This window comes from Scyliorhinus canicula, chromosome 11 (genome assembly GCF_902713615.1).
Source record: "Scyliorhinus canicula chromosome 11, sScyCan1.1, whole genome shotgun sequence".
Taxonomy (NCBI): Eukaryota; Metazoa; Chordata; class Chondrichthyes; order Carcharhiniformes; family Scyliorhinidae; genus Scyliorhinus; species Scyliorhinus canicula.
Window position 1 is genome coordinate 10,935,461 of NC_052156.1, and position 14,197 is coordinate 10,949,657.

The window sequence follows — 14,197 nt, forward strand, 5'->3', positions numbered from 1 at the left end:
GCTTCACAGCTCCAGAGTGCCAGGTTTGATTCCCGGCTTGGGTCACGGTCTATGCGGCGTCTGCATGGGTTTCCTCCGGGTGCTCCAGTTTCTTCCCTAAAGTCCCAAAAGACATGCTTGTTAGGTGAATTGGACATTCTGTATTCTCCCTCTGTGCACCCGAACTGGCGCCGGAATATGGTGACTCGGGCCGTTTCACAGCAACTTCACTGCAGTGCAAGTAAGCCTACTTGTGACAATAAGGATTATTATTATATTACTGAGGGCAACTGAAATTACCCAGGTTGATTTTGATAGATTTTGTTCGGCAGGGAGTTTAAGGAATATGGAACAAAGGCAGACAAATACAACTGGCAGTCAGAACAGTGGAGGCTTGAGGAGCTGAATGATTTTTTTCATTTTCTTATGTGCATCCGTCATCAGAATTTGACACCAGTTGTTTAATAAGACAAAAGCTTTCCCAATTGTTTGGTCAGAGTGTGAATTGGGACAGTCTCTGAATTATTAGCCCTCATGGTTCAACAGTGCCAACCAACTGATCAATGCCAATTTTGCAGGATACTGAAGCACTAAAGTATTTCCACAGTTTAGAGATTATACAAAAGAATAAGCTGAGAAAGGAGCGTGCCGACCAGTTCTGATTACAAGGCACCAAGACGAGGACAAGGGCTGCATTATAGGGACTAGGACACCATATTTAAAACTTTGGATGAATAAGAAGTGCTACTCATAGCTGGTTGCGGCAGCATTGACAAAGCCACAAAACAAGAAAGGTTGCAACAGAGAGAGATTGGAGGCTCATGAACCTCTAATCAGAAACATTTTATTTTCGCCTGTAAAAGATGTTTGGGATTGACAGCCTTTGTAACCTGCAAGAACATAAGTAAGAAACAGCAACGTGAGTAGGCCAGTTAGCCCTTCAAGCCTGCTCTGCCACTCAACACCATCATGGCTGATCTTCAACCTCAACTCCACCATCCCAGACTACTCAATTCCCTCAGTATCCAAGAATCTATGATCTTGGTCTTGGATATTATTCTTCATTTGTTCCATTCTGAAGTAATTCCTCATTTCAGAATCTCCAGGGTCAATGCTCCAGGGAACGAAACTTGCCATCCTTACTCTGCCTGGTTTATGTACAATACCAGTCTCACAATTAGTTGGCTGATTCTCAAGCGCCCCAGCAAATTACTCAGTTGTATCATCAGCTTCTCATGAACAAGCAAGAAATGATGATGGCCTTGCCAGAGTGTCCATATCCTGGCAATGAACAATGTACAATTTAAAATTTTTTTTTAAAAAATCAGCTTTGAATTTTCCATCTATTGAACAACTAGGGTCTGGAATATTTCCTTTCTAAGTTGCTTAACCCCAGTAGCCCATTAGCTTTTAAGGCAGCGAGCAGTTAATCGCCCAAAACAGGAAGATTTTAGGTCAGATTTGTGGTCCATACGGAGTTAGCCGATCTCAGCCAGGCAGCAAGATTAATCTCAGAAATCCTGATGGAAAAACAAGCCAGATGACCATCAAATGATCGCCTACTGGAAGTGTTCATTGGATCAGTCCCCTGCAGCTCAACAGCCAACTCACACACTCACATATGAAGAATGGCTATTTCCATCAGAACGAAGAAATGTTGTACGCATGTGAAAAGGGGGAATTGTGTTTAATATATGGATAATTCACTTTTCTATGTAATACAACCAATTTGATACTGGATAAGCCAACTACTTACCTGTGAAATGATAAGTTCATTGTCCTGATATGATCTCTCTCCTATTACATCAACAATCTTCATTCTTTCTGAAAGCTGAACACAAATAATTATTTCGGAGAATGCCAGTAAAATTCAAGGTGAATAACAAAGCTCAATTAAATGGAAAATGAATGTGGACGGCATGGTGGCGCAGTGGTTAGCACTGCTGCCTCACAGCGTCGAGGACCCAGTTTGATCCCGACCCCGGGTCACTGTCCATGTGGAGCTTGTACATTCTCCCTGTGCCTGTGTGGGTCTCACTCCCATAACCCAAAGATGTGCAGGGTAGGTGGATTGGCCAGGCGAAATTGCCCCTTAAATTGGAAAAAAATAATCGGGTGCTCTAAATGTATTTTTAAAAATGTAAAATGAATAGTTTAGATATTACAGTAATGGACCTAGGTAGGTCGCACGGTCGGCAGCTCCCGCTGATAACGGACTTTTGAACGCTTTTAAGGAGCTCCAGCGGCACTTGGACGACGATTCCCGGTGTGGGAAGGAAACAGTGAGGGTCCCCCAGCGCTGTATGGAGTGGACCAGGAGTGTGGCGATCAAAAAAGCTGCTTTGGAGAAGAGAGGCGAACGGGCGTGGAAAAAGCAAGATGGCGGCCGGCAGGGATCAGGCAGCGTGGGCCCAGTGGTCACGGGAATAGCAGGTGTTTCTCAGAAGCTGCTTCGCCAAGTTAAAGACGGAGATGTTGGCCCCTATGAAGGCTTCTATTGAAAGGTTGGTGGAGACCCAGAAGATGCAGGGGACGGCGATCAAGGAGGTGCAGCAGAAGGCCTCTGATAACGAGGATGAGATTTTGGGCCTGGCGGTTAGAGTGGACGCGCACGAGGCTCTGCACAAAAGATGGCAGGAAAGTCTGGAAGACCTTGGAAACAGGTCAAAGAGGCAGAACCTGTGGATTCTGGGTCTCCCTGAAGGCATGGAGGGGTCGGATGCTGGTGTGCATGTGACCACGATGCTGGGAACGCTGATGGACGCGGGGGCTTTCCCGCGCCCCCTGGAACTGGATGGGGTGCACAGAGTCCTGGCTAGGAGGCCTCGGGCGAACGAGCCACCGAGAGCTATGGTGGTAAGGTTCCACCGCTTCACCGACAAGGAGTGTGTCCTGCGATGGGCGAAGGAGCAAAGTAGCAGATGGGGGAAGTGTGAGATCCGTATTTACCAGGACTGGGGTGCAGAGCTGGCCAAGAGGCGTGCGGGATTCAACCGGGCCAAAGCGGTCCTCCACAGCAAAGGGGTGAAGTTCGGGCTCTTACAAGCGGCAAGGCTGTGGGTTGCATATCAGGACCGGCACCACTAGTTCGATACGCCGGATGAGGCATGGACTTTTATAAAGTACGAGAAGCTGGACTCGAACTAATGGACTGCAGTATGTTGTTGGGGCATGCAGGTGGGGTGGTTGGGGGGGGGGGGGGGGGGGGGTGTGTTATGTTGGGTTTTCTCCCCGTGTTCTCTTTTGTTTTTGTTGCCCCCTGTGCTCTGGGCCCTCGGGGTTCTGGGCTGGGTCGTAGTTGGGGAAGAGCTGCGTCACAGGTGATGTGGTGGGGCCAGACAGTGAGAACAGTGTATTCGCTCAACGTTGGGGGTAGCACCTGAAGTTTGTTTGTTTGAGAGAGTCGTGTTTTTTCTTTATACAGATGGGATGTAGGGAGTGGGGGATGGGGGGGGGGGGGGGGGGGGGGGGGGGGAGGGGGGGAGAGGAGAGAAGAGAGAGAGAGAGAGAGAGAGAGCGAGAGAGAGAGAGAGGAGAACTCTCTTTACCTCACTTAGTTGAGGGGGGGAGGGAGGTTGGAGACCCGGGCATTGGAGGTAGAGGCGGGAGCGGCTGGGGTCAGCATGAGTCAACTGACTTATGGGAGTGAAATGGGGGGGGGGGTTAAGCGAGCGTGTGACTAGGGTTGGGGGGGGGGGGGCAGCGGAGGGCTGGGATGCTGCTTTGCTCACTGGACGGGAATCAATTTTCGGAGTAAAGGGGAGAGTCGGGACGGGGAGTCTCCGGCTGGGGGGCTGGAGTGTGCGGGAGGCGCGGGCACTTGGTTGGCTGAAAAAAGGAGATGGCTAGTCGGCGGGGAGAGGGGGGGGGGGGGTAACTAACCCCCCCCGACCAGGATGATCACATGGAACGCGAGGGGTCACGATGGGCCAGTCAAGAGGGCCCGTGTGTTTTCGCACTGAAGGGGGTCAAAGGCAGACGTGGCCATGCTACAAGAAACATATCGGAAGGTCGCAGATCAAAACAGGCTGAGGAAGTGATGGGTGGAGCAGGTCTTCCACTCAGGGCCGGATGCGAAGACCAGGGGGGTCGCAATCGTGGTGAGCAGGCTGGTGGCATTGTGGCGGATAAAAGGGGTAGATATATTATGGGAGTGGCAAACTGCAGAGGGCCCGTGAATGTGTATGCTCCGAACTGGGGTGATACAGGGTTCATGATGCGGATGTTGAGTAGGATTCCGGATCTGGAGTCAAGCAGTTTAGTAATGGGGGGGGTGGTTATTAATGGGGGGGGGAGGGGGGGGGGGGGGGGGGGGGGGAGAGAGAGGAGACTTCAACAGGGTCCTGGACCCAGCAATGGATTGGTCTAGGTCAAGATTGGGTAAGAGGCCGGTAACGGCCAAGGTCCTGAGAGGATTCATGGACCAAATGGGGGGAGTGGACCCATGGAGATTCGCTAGGCCAAGGGCGAAGGAGTTTTCTTTCTTCTCCCATGTTCACAAGGCATACTCGCGGATTGACTTTTTCGTGGTAAGGCGCTAATCCCGAGAATGGAGGGGGTAGAGTACTCAGCCATTGCGATTTCGGACCATGCCCCGCACTGCGTGGAGTTGGGGCTGGGGGAGGAGAGAGGCTAACGCCCTCAGTGGAGACTGGACGTAGGACTATTGGCGGATGAGGAGGTCTGTGGGTTAATTCTGAGGAGTATCCAAAGCTATGTGGTGACCAACGATACTGGTGTGGTTTCAGCGAGTGTGGTCTGGGAGGCGCTGAAGGCAGTTATCAGGGGGGGAGCTAATTTCAGTCAGGGCCCACAGGGAGAAGAGGGATAGGATGGAGAGGGAGAGGTTGGTGGGAGAGATATTTAGGGTGGACAGGAGGTATGCAGAGTCCCCCGAGGAGGGGTTGTTAAAAGAGCGCCGGAGTCTCAGAGCTGTTGGGCCCATCATTGTTGAGAACCTTCAACGAGGCTAAGGAAAAGGGAACCCTTCCCCCGATGACATCGCAGGCTCTGATCTCGCTCATCCTTAAGCGAGATAAGGACCCGTTGCAATGTGGCTCCTACAGGCCGATATCGCTCCTTAATATAGATGCCAAACTGTTGGCCAAGATCCTGGCCACCAGAATGGAGGCCTGTGTCCCGGGAGTGATCAATGAGGATCAGACGGGGTATGTGAAGGGCAGGCAGCTGAACACGATTGTGCGGAGGCTCCTGAATGTGATCATGATGCCCTCGGAAGGAGGAGATTCAGAAGTGGTGGCGGCAATGGGCGCGGAAAAAGCCTTTGATCGGGTGGAGTGGGAGTACCTGTGGGAAGCGTTAGGCAGATTTGGATTTGGCGAGGAATTCATAGGGTGGGCTAAATTACTGTATCAGGCCCCTGTAGCGAGTGTGTCGACGTACCGGCTGCGGCCGGAGTCCTTTAGGCTACATCGAGGAACGAGGCAGGGGTGCCCTCTGTCCCCCGCCCCCCTGCTGTTTACCCTGGCAATTGAGCCGCTGGCGCTGAGGGAGTCTAGAAACTGGAGGGGGCTGGTTCGGGGGGGGGGGGGGCACGGGTTTCACTGGATGCGGATAACCTGCTCCAGTACATTTCGGATCCGGTGGAGGGGATGGAAGAGGTCGTGCAGATCCTTAAAGATTTTGGGGACTTTTCGGGGTATAAGTTGAATGTCAGGAAAAGCAAGCTTTTTGTGATACATGCGAGGGGCCAGGAAAAGAGACTGGGAGAGCTACCGCTTAAGATGGTGGAGAGGAGCTTTCGCTATTTGGGCATACAGGTAGCTAAGAGTTGGGATGCCCTGCACAAGCTCAATCTAGCGCGGCTGGTTGATCAGATGGAGGAGGACTTTAAGAGGTGGGACATGCTGCCACTTTCCCTGACGGGCAGGATGCAGTCCGTGAAGATGACGGTCCTCCCCAGGTTCTTCTTCGTCTTCCAGTGCCTTCCCCAAGTCCTTCTTCAAGCGGGTGAACAGGATTATCACGGGATTTGTGTTCTTAGAGCGCAATCGGCAGGGGGGGGGCTGGCACTGCCGAACTTCTGCAGCTATTACTGGATAACGAATATATGCATGATTCGGAAATGGGTAGTAGAGGGAGGGGAGGGGGGGCGGGCGTGGAAGCGGTTGGAGGATGCGTCTTGAAGGGATACTAGGCTGGGGGCATTGGCAACGGCACGGCTGTCGCTCTCGCCGACACGGTACACCACGAGCCCCATGGTGATGGCAACATTGAGGATCTGGGGTTAGTGGAGACGGCACAGTGGGGTGGCAGGGGCCTCAGTCTGGAGGTTTGTTCCAGGTAGAATAGACGGTGGGTTCCTAAGCTGGCACAGAGCGGGTATCAAAAGGATGGGGGACTTGTTTATTGATGGGAGTTTTGCTAGCCTGAGGGCGCTGGAAGAGAAATTTGGGTTGCCCCCAGGGAATACTTTAGGTACCTGCAGGTCCGGGCTTTCGTGCGGAAGCAGATGGGGGAATTTCCGCTGCTACCGGCCCGGAGGATACAGGACAGGGTGGTCTTGGGCGTGTGGGTAGGAGACGGAAAGGTATCGGACATATACCAGGAGCTGCACGAGGCGGAGGAGGCCTCGGTGGAAGAGCTGAAGGGCAAGTGGGAGGAGGAGCTGGGTGAGGAGCTGGATGAGGGCCTGTGGGCAGATGCCCTGGGCAGGGTCAACTCCTCCTCATCTTGTGCCAGGCTTAGCCTGGTTCAGTTTAAGGTGGTGCACCGGGCGCATATGACAGGGGCGAGAATGAGCAAGTTCTTTGGGGTGGAGGACAGGTGTGTGAGGTGTTCAGGGAGCCGAGCAAACCATGTCCAAATGTTTTGGGCATGCCCGGCACTTAAAGAATTTTGGAGAGGCTTTGCAAAGACTACGTCCAAGGTCTTGGACACTCGGGTAAAGCTGAGCTGAGGGAATAGCGATATTCGGGGTGTCAGAAGATTCGGGAGTACAGGAGCCGAAAGAGGCTGGAGTCTTGGCCTTTGCCTCCTTGGTAGCCTGGAGATGGCTCTTGTTAATGTGGAGGGACGCGAAACCCCCAAGTGTGGAGACTTGGGTCAGTGACATGGCGGGGTTTCTAAATTTGGAAAGGATAAAGTTTGCCTTGAGAGAGTCCTTGCAGGGGTTCTCCAGGCGGTGGCAACCGTTCCTTGACTTTTTCGCGGAACATTAAGTGGAGGTCAGCAGCAGCAAACCAGAGAGCCGGGGGGGGGGGGGGGGGGGGGGATATGGGTGGTGGATAGATTTTACTTGTAAAAGGCAAATACCCCACCTTGTTTTGTTAAGTTGTTAATTCGCTTTTCTTTATTATTATTTTTTTTGTTGTTTTCTTTCTGTAGTGGTTTGTAAAATTATGTAAAAATTTTGAATAAAAATAAATTTAAAAAAAAATTACAGCAATGTAATCAAGATAGGTTTTAATGTCATGTTGAAACGTTGGGCAGCTTGCAGAGCATAAGGACAGGATAATCATTTAATTCCTCGCATCTGTTCTCCCATTCAAAGAGATCATCACTGATGAGATCTAACTCTATATCCCTGCCTTTGTGTGATATCCATCAATATCCCTGGCAAAGATCTATCAATATCAGATTTAAAATTAACACGTGCACCAGTATTAATTATCATTTCTGAAAGAAAGGCTCACTCAGACTTCATGCTGTTTCCAAAGTTTGTCTCAAAACAAAAGATCAAGGTTTACCATGCAGTGGATCTTAGTTCTTCATGGCTGCATGACTTGGACACTCTACTGCAACACAGAAAACAACTAGAAGCATTCCATCTTCATAATCTGAGATCTATTTGCAACACCAGATGGCAGGGTGATATCCCCAGAACTGAGGTTCTTGTAAAGTGATGCAAACCTGGTTAGAGAGTGCATGCTCAGAACTCAGCTTCACTAAGTAGGTCATGTGCTTCTCACATGGAAGATTCCCACAGTACTCTGCAGCCATCTGAGCATGAGAGCAGCACCATGGAAATTCCAATCGGGCAACCCGGTAGCTGTGGTTAGCACCAGGGACCCAGGCTCAATTCCGGCCTTGGGTCACTGTACTGTTGGAGTTTGCATGTTCTCCCCGTGTCTTTGTGGGTTTTCTCCGGGTGCTCCGGTTTCCTCCCACAGTCCAAAGATGTACAGGGTAGGTGGATTGGCCATGATAAATTGCCCCTTAGTGTCCTAGGATGTGAAGGTTCGGTTATGGGGTTGCAGGGATAGGGTGGGACATGGATCGGTGCAGACGCGATGGGCCAAATGGCCTCCTTCTGCACTGTGGAGATTCTTCCTTAGAGAAGGAGACCAAAACTGCACACAATACTCCAAGTGTGGCCTCACCAATTGCACATCCCGGCTTCTATACTCGAAACCTCTCGCAATAAAGGCCAACATATCATTAGCTTTCTTTACTGCCTGCTGCACCTGCATGCTTAACTTCAGCAAATGGTGCACAAGGACACCCAGGTCCCGCTGCACACACCCCTCTCCCAATTAACAACCATTCAGGTAGTAAGCTGCCTTCCTGTTTTTGCTTCCTAAATGAATAACCTCACACTTATCCAAATTATACTGCATCGTCCAGATCTTGTTGCAAATGGAATGTTGGCCTTTATTTCAAAGAGAATGGAGTACAAAAATAGGAAAGTCTTGCTCAAACTATCAACGGTACAAGTTAGACCACAGTTTTGGTCCCCTTATTTAAGCAAAGATATACTGGCATTGGAGGCAGTCCATTGAAGGTTCAATTGGTTCATCCTGGGGACAGAAGAATTTTCTTAGGAGACGAGGTTGAGTAGGTTGGACCGATACTCAGAGTTTAGAAGAAAAAGCAGTGACCTTATTGAGACATATAGGATTCCCAGGGGGAATGAAAGGGTAGATCCTGAGAGTTTGTTTCCCCCTTGTGGGAGAGTCCAGGATAAGAGAGCATCATCTGAGAGTAAGCGGTTGCCCATTTAAGCTATAGATGAGGAGGAAATTCTCTCGGAGGGTAATGAACCTGTGGAATTATTTACTGCCGAGTGCAGTGGAGGCAGCGTTGTTAACCATGTTCAGGTTAGAAAGACAGATTTTCAATCAGTAAGGGTTATGAGGATAAGGTGAGAAAGTGAGTTGAGGACTATCAAAACAGATTTGTCATGATCTTATCGAATGGCAGGGCAGATTTGATGGGCTGAATTGCCTACTTCTACTCCTATATTTTGTGGTCTAAACTGGATCCCAATACAACCTTGAACAGACCCACATAGATAAGTTTCTGTCATCAAGTGATTGACATTCGAGGAGAACAGGGTCAAGTGCCTTCAGGCCAAGCCAGTGTGATGCAACACCAATGCTTCCATTCATCCCCCCACAGAAGTGCAGCATTTATAATTGGTTATACAAAGGTGAGACTTGACCTACCATCACATGCACGATAACACCAATCTGGACTGCAAACCAGTTTTTCTTTTTTAAAAACTTGTTGAACACTCACCCATCAAAGTGATGAGAGAATCCATCATGAAAAAAAGTTCCAAATTTCTACCACCCTTATTTGTGCCATTTGAACCACAGTCTGAAGTAATTAATACACTTCAAACACACACAACATAATAAATGAAGTATTAGTCAATATGGGTCTATCAACATTGGGACGTGTTGAGAGTCACTCGCGTAAATCTCGAAGCAGCTGCCATAGAATAACATTGGGGAAGCCCATTCGCCCTGAACAGTAAAAGCAGATGCAAATCCTAGTCAGATACAGATGATCAAACAGGCCCTATGCCAACAGTCAGCAGCAATATCAGGAGACGGAGATGTTTGCAGCAGAAGAATTTCTTTCAGCAAAGCAGGAAGACCGTAAACCTCATTCTCTGACCACCTGTATCAGCTACCTCACCCCAAAAAAGCTTATTTTGCTCATCTGACTGGAGGTAGAACTGATTTCACTTCATGTCGCATTCAGAGCTGCTGACAAATCGTGGATAAAGGAGGGAAAAGTTTAGTTCTGTAAAGTGAAAGAAAATGACTGTACCTCCAGGGATTTCAACAGCGGTACTGATTCAATGAATGTTTCAAACACCTTCCTCTTTTTTGCATTGTTTTTCACAATTATCCGTCGAAATGTACCACGATCCTACAGAGAAGGATGGGGAAATGAACAGGTGAAAATCAACACCGAGAGGAAACATCACATTTTTAATATACTGGAATACTTCAAGTTACAGGCCCCAGGCATCTCGACCACTTTTGCTATTGTCTGTGTGCAGAAACGGCAGCATTGTTGTATTCTAGAGGCTGGCATCCCTATTTTTGTAAGAAAGATACTAAAAGATACTGCTACTTAAATCCTCCAGGTGCTTTTTGACATGAATGGCCGGGTCACATTAGAGTTGTCACTTGCTTAGCTTTCGATACTAATAGTCTGATTTTGCAATGTTGATTGAGGGATAAATGTTGGTAAGGATGCCGGTATTTGAAGGGATTAAACACTGAATAAGCAAAGGATTACATATGTAATGTATATAAGCTGGCTGAAAAAATGGGTTTCTACACCTGAAACGCAAGTACTGAAGGGAGAATATGCCAGAGAACTAGTTTTTGGATTAAGTGAAGCTTAAGTGAAGTGGAAGGTTAGCCAGAAAAACATCAGGTTAGGTGCCAGAAGCATGGATGAGGGTTTCAGTAGCAGAGGGAGTAATGAGAGAGGTATGCCTTCATCTTAGATTTATTTTTCTTTTTGATTTTAAAAAAATATAAATTTAGAGTACCCAATTCATTTTTTTCCAATTAAGGGGCAATTTAACGTGGCCAATCCACCTAGCCTGCACATCTTTGGGTTATGGGGGCGAAACCCATCCAAACACGGGGAGAACGTGCAAACTCCACATGGACAGTGACCCAGAGCCGGGATCGATCCTGGGGACCACGGCGCCGTGAGGCAGCAGGGCTAACCCACAGCACCTTAGATTTATAAATGCACTGCCTGAAAAGATGGTTGAAGCACATTCAATAGTAACATTCAAAAGGAAACTGGATGAACAGAATAAATAGAAGAGGCGGGATGGTAGCACGATGGTTAGCACGGTTGCTTCACAGCTCCATGGCCCTGGGTTCGATTCCCGGCTTGGGTCACTGTCTGTGCAGTCTGTACATTCTCCCCGTGTCTGCGTGGGGTTCCTCCCACAGTCCAAAGATGTGCAGGTTAGGTGGACTCTGATTCGATACGAACATTACAGCATGACGAGCTTAAATAAGCTGGTAAATTTATTGATTCGAAAGGCATAAGAAGCCGGAATATGTATGACTTTAAAATGGTACCAAATTGTGCCTGTACAATTTAATCTAATTGCCCTCAACCCACAAATTTCACTTCACCTGAAGACTATACTTGGTCTTGAATTCCCACATATGCCAGGGGCTGGTTTAGCTCACTGGGCTAAATCGCTGGCTTTTAAAGCAGACCAAGCAGGCCAGCAGCACGGTTCGATTCCCGTACCAGCCTCCCCGGACAGGCGCCAGAATGTGGCGACTAGGGACTTTTCACAGTAACTTAATTGAAGCCTACTCGTGACAATAAGCCATTTTCATTTCATATGCTGATGAGAGATTGACGAGATTATTTTCATTATACAGGGTAAGATTACCTAGGCTGACTGCATTTTACAGATGCACGGTGAGAATTGTTCAGTGGAAATAGAGTCATTTTAGAATTGAAGTGACAAAACACCACAATAAAAAGTGACAAGCTGACAGGTGCAGCAAAATGTAACAAGCCATCACAGTAAAACCTGACGAATCCTCACAGCAAACAAAAAGGTAACAAACCCTCATTGCAAAAAAGACAGCCTCCAAAAGGAACAGGTATGGTCACTCAGCCCCTCGAGCCCATTCCACATCATAAAAAAAGTGATGGACTCTCAGCTATTAACAAAAAAACTCTCATAGTCATGATGACAAACCTCAGTAAAAGACAAATTCTCATGGTTAAAAACAGTTAAACCGTGCCTCAATAAAAGGCAGCATAGTGATCCAGCTCAAGTGAATAACTTTTCACCCTTGCTAAAAATGAATGATGCAAAGAAAGCAAAAAAAAATGAAAGATTGACCCAATTACATAATTTTGGACATGAATTTTGCTGTCAACATTCCGCACCTTGAAAACAATCATTTACGCTCGATTTTAAAGCAAAATTATAACACTTTTAAAAAGACTTAAATATTTCTACTCAGAGCTACAGTAAGCTTCGAGGTGTCTGGCCTTCCTGTGTATGCTTCTACTCAAGTCCTGATAGCAAAATAAGTTGGTACAATACTTCTGAATGCCCAGCAGATGGGAGTGTTGGAATGAATTTCCTGTTTCCATCAAAGCTGCCAGTCTAGTTTGAATTGGAAAATAAGTACTGTGTTGTACAAAGTGACACAAGCAGAAAATACTGGATATGTTCAGCAGGTCTGGCAGCATCTGAGAAAGTTACCATTTCAGTCAGCAACCTTCATCAGAATTCTTGCGCCAACTCTGTTTCTCTTTCGATGGGTTTCTCTTTCGATGGATACTGCCAATTGAAACAGAGTTGCTGTAAGAATTTTGACATAACATTGACCAGAAACGTTTACTGTTTTTCGCTCCTCAGAAGCTGGCAGACCTGAATTTCAAGCATGTTTGTGGCACAGTGGTTTAAAACTGCTCCCTCACAGCGCCAGAAACCAGGGTTGGATTTCGGCCATGTGTGGAGTTTGCACATTCTCCCAGTGTCTGCGTGGGTTCCATCCGGGTGCTATGTTTCCTTCCACAGTCCAAGATGTGTAGGTCAGGTGGATCGACCATGCTAAAATTCCCATTAATGTCCAAAGACGTGTAGGTTCGGTGGGGTCATGGGGATAGCGCGGGGGAGTGGACCTAGGTAGGGAGCTCTATTGAGTCCAGACTCGATGGGCTGAATGGCCGCCTTCTGCGCTGCCGGGATTATATGAAAAGTCTAATTATGACCATGAAACCATTATTGATTGTCATAAAAACCCATCTGTTTCACTAATATCCTTTAGGGAAGGAAATCTGGCGCCCTTACCTAGTCTGGCCTACACGTGACTCTAGATTCTCAGCAATGTGGTTGATGCTCTAACGCTCTCTGAAATGGAGGGCAGTTAGGGACGGACAATAAGGCAGTACGGTGGCGCAGTGGTAGCACGGCAGTCTCACGGTGCTGAGGCTCCAGGTTCAATCCGGCTCTGGGTCACTGTCTGTGTGAAGTTTGCATATTCTCCCCGTTTTTTGCGTTGGTTTCGCCTCCACAACTCAAAGGTGTGCAGGCTAGGTGGATTGGCCACACCAAAATGCTCCTTAATGGGAAAACATTAATTGGGTACTCTAAATTTACACAAAAAAAAAGGATGGACAATAAGTGCTGGCCCAGCCAGCTACGCCCACAATTTGAAAAAAAGTAACCGGGTCTCAAAATGGATCTGCACTCCAAATGACTCAATTAAACATCCTGATCACACATGCCAACGTGCATCATAATCGTCGGCTTCACAGACTAAAGTATCTGACTTGCTACAAAATATCAGAATTTATTTAAATCTGATGAGTGATTTTATAAAGTGGAATAATTGCACAAAAGCAACAATGCCCTTGATTATTCTACCTTCCTCACTTCATAGGCATGTAGAAACAGCATGGTATAAAGCAAGAACAGGAGGAAATGGGAATGGAAAGAGGAAGGATAGCAAGTAAAACAAGAATTTATATTGCACCTTTCATGCCTTCAGGACATCACCAAGTATTTAAAAGCCAATGAATTGCAGGGGCATGCAGACTCGATGGGCCAAATGGCACTGTAGGGATTCTATGACTACATAAAGAAGCTAAATGTATTGATCGGAACTTGGGTCAGTAGTTGTATTTTGAAGCACAGCAACATGCCCATGCTAGGTAAAAGGTTTGCACAAATTAGTGTGCTAGATCATTAACAAATTTCCATGATTGGACAGTTATACAGCAGCCATCAAACACTGCTGACACTATCGGATTTATACCCTCAGATCGAAGACAGAGCTCTGTGTTTCGAAGTCCTGTGCCCTGTTGTAAAAAATTAAAATAGATTGATACTGTAAAAATGTATGTGCGCGGTCTTGGTGCATTCAAGGCTCTGGCCGAGTGTCCAGGAGTTCCAAAGTGTGCCCCAAGTAATTTATAGATGGGGAGAAGGTGTTAGTGGCATTGTCGCTGGATG

General features: G+C 47.7%; 1 protein-coding gene across 1 annotated transcript in view; it reads right to left on the reverse strand.

Moving 5' to 3' along the window:
* Positions 1 to 14,197, reverse strand: part of prkar2aa (protein kinase, cAMP-dependent, regulatory, type II, alpha A) — a 425,687-nt gene that overhangs the window by 15,570 nt on the left and 395,920 nt on the right. The window contains exons 13-14 of the mRNA XM_038812258.1: positions 10,000 to 10,101; positions 1,736 to 1,810 (exon numbers count right to left, since the gene is read on the reverse strand). Of these exons, the coding sequence (XP_038668186.1) occupies positions 1,736 to 1,810; positions 10,000 to 10,101 (177 nt within the window). The remainder of the gene's footprint in view (positions 1 to 1,735; positions 1,811 to 9,999; positions 10,102 to 14,197) is intronic.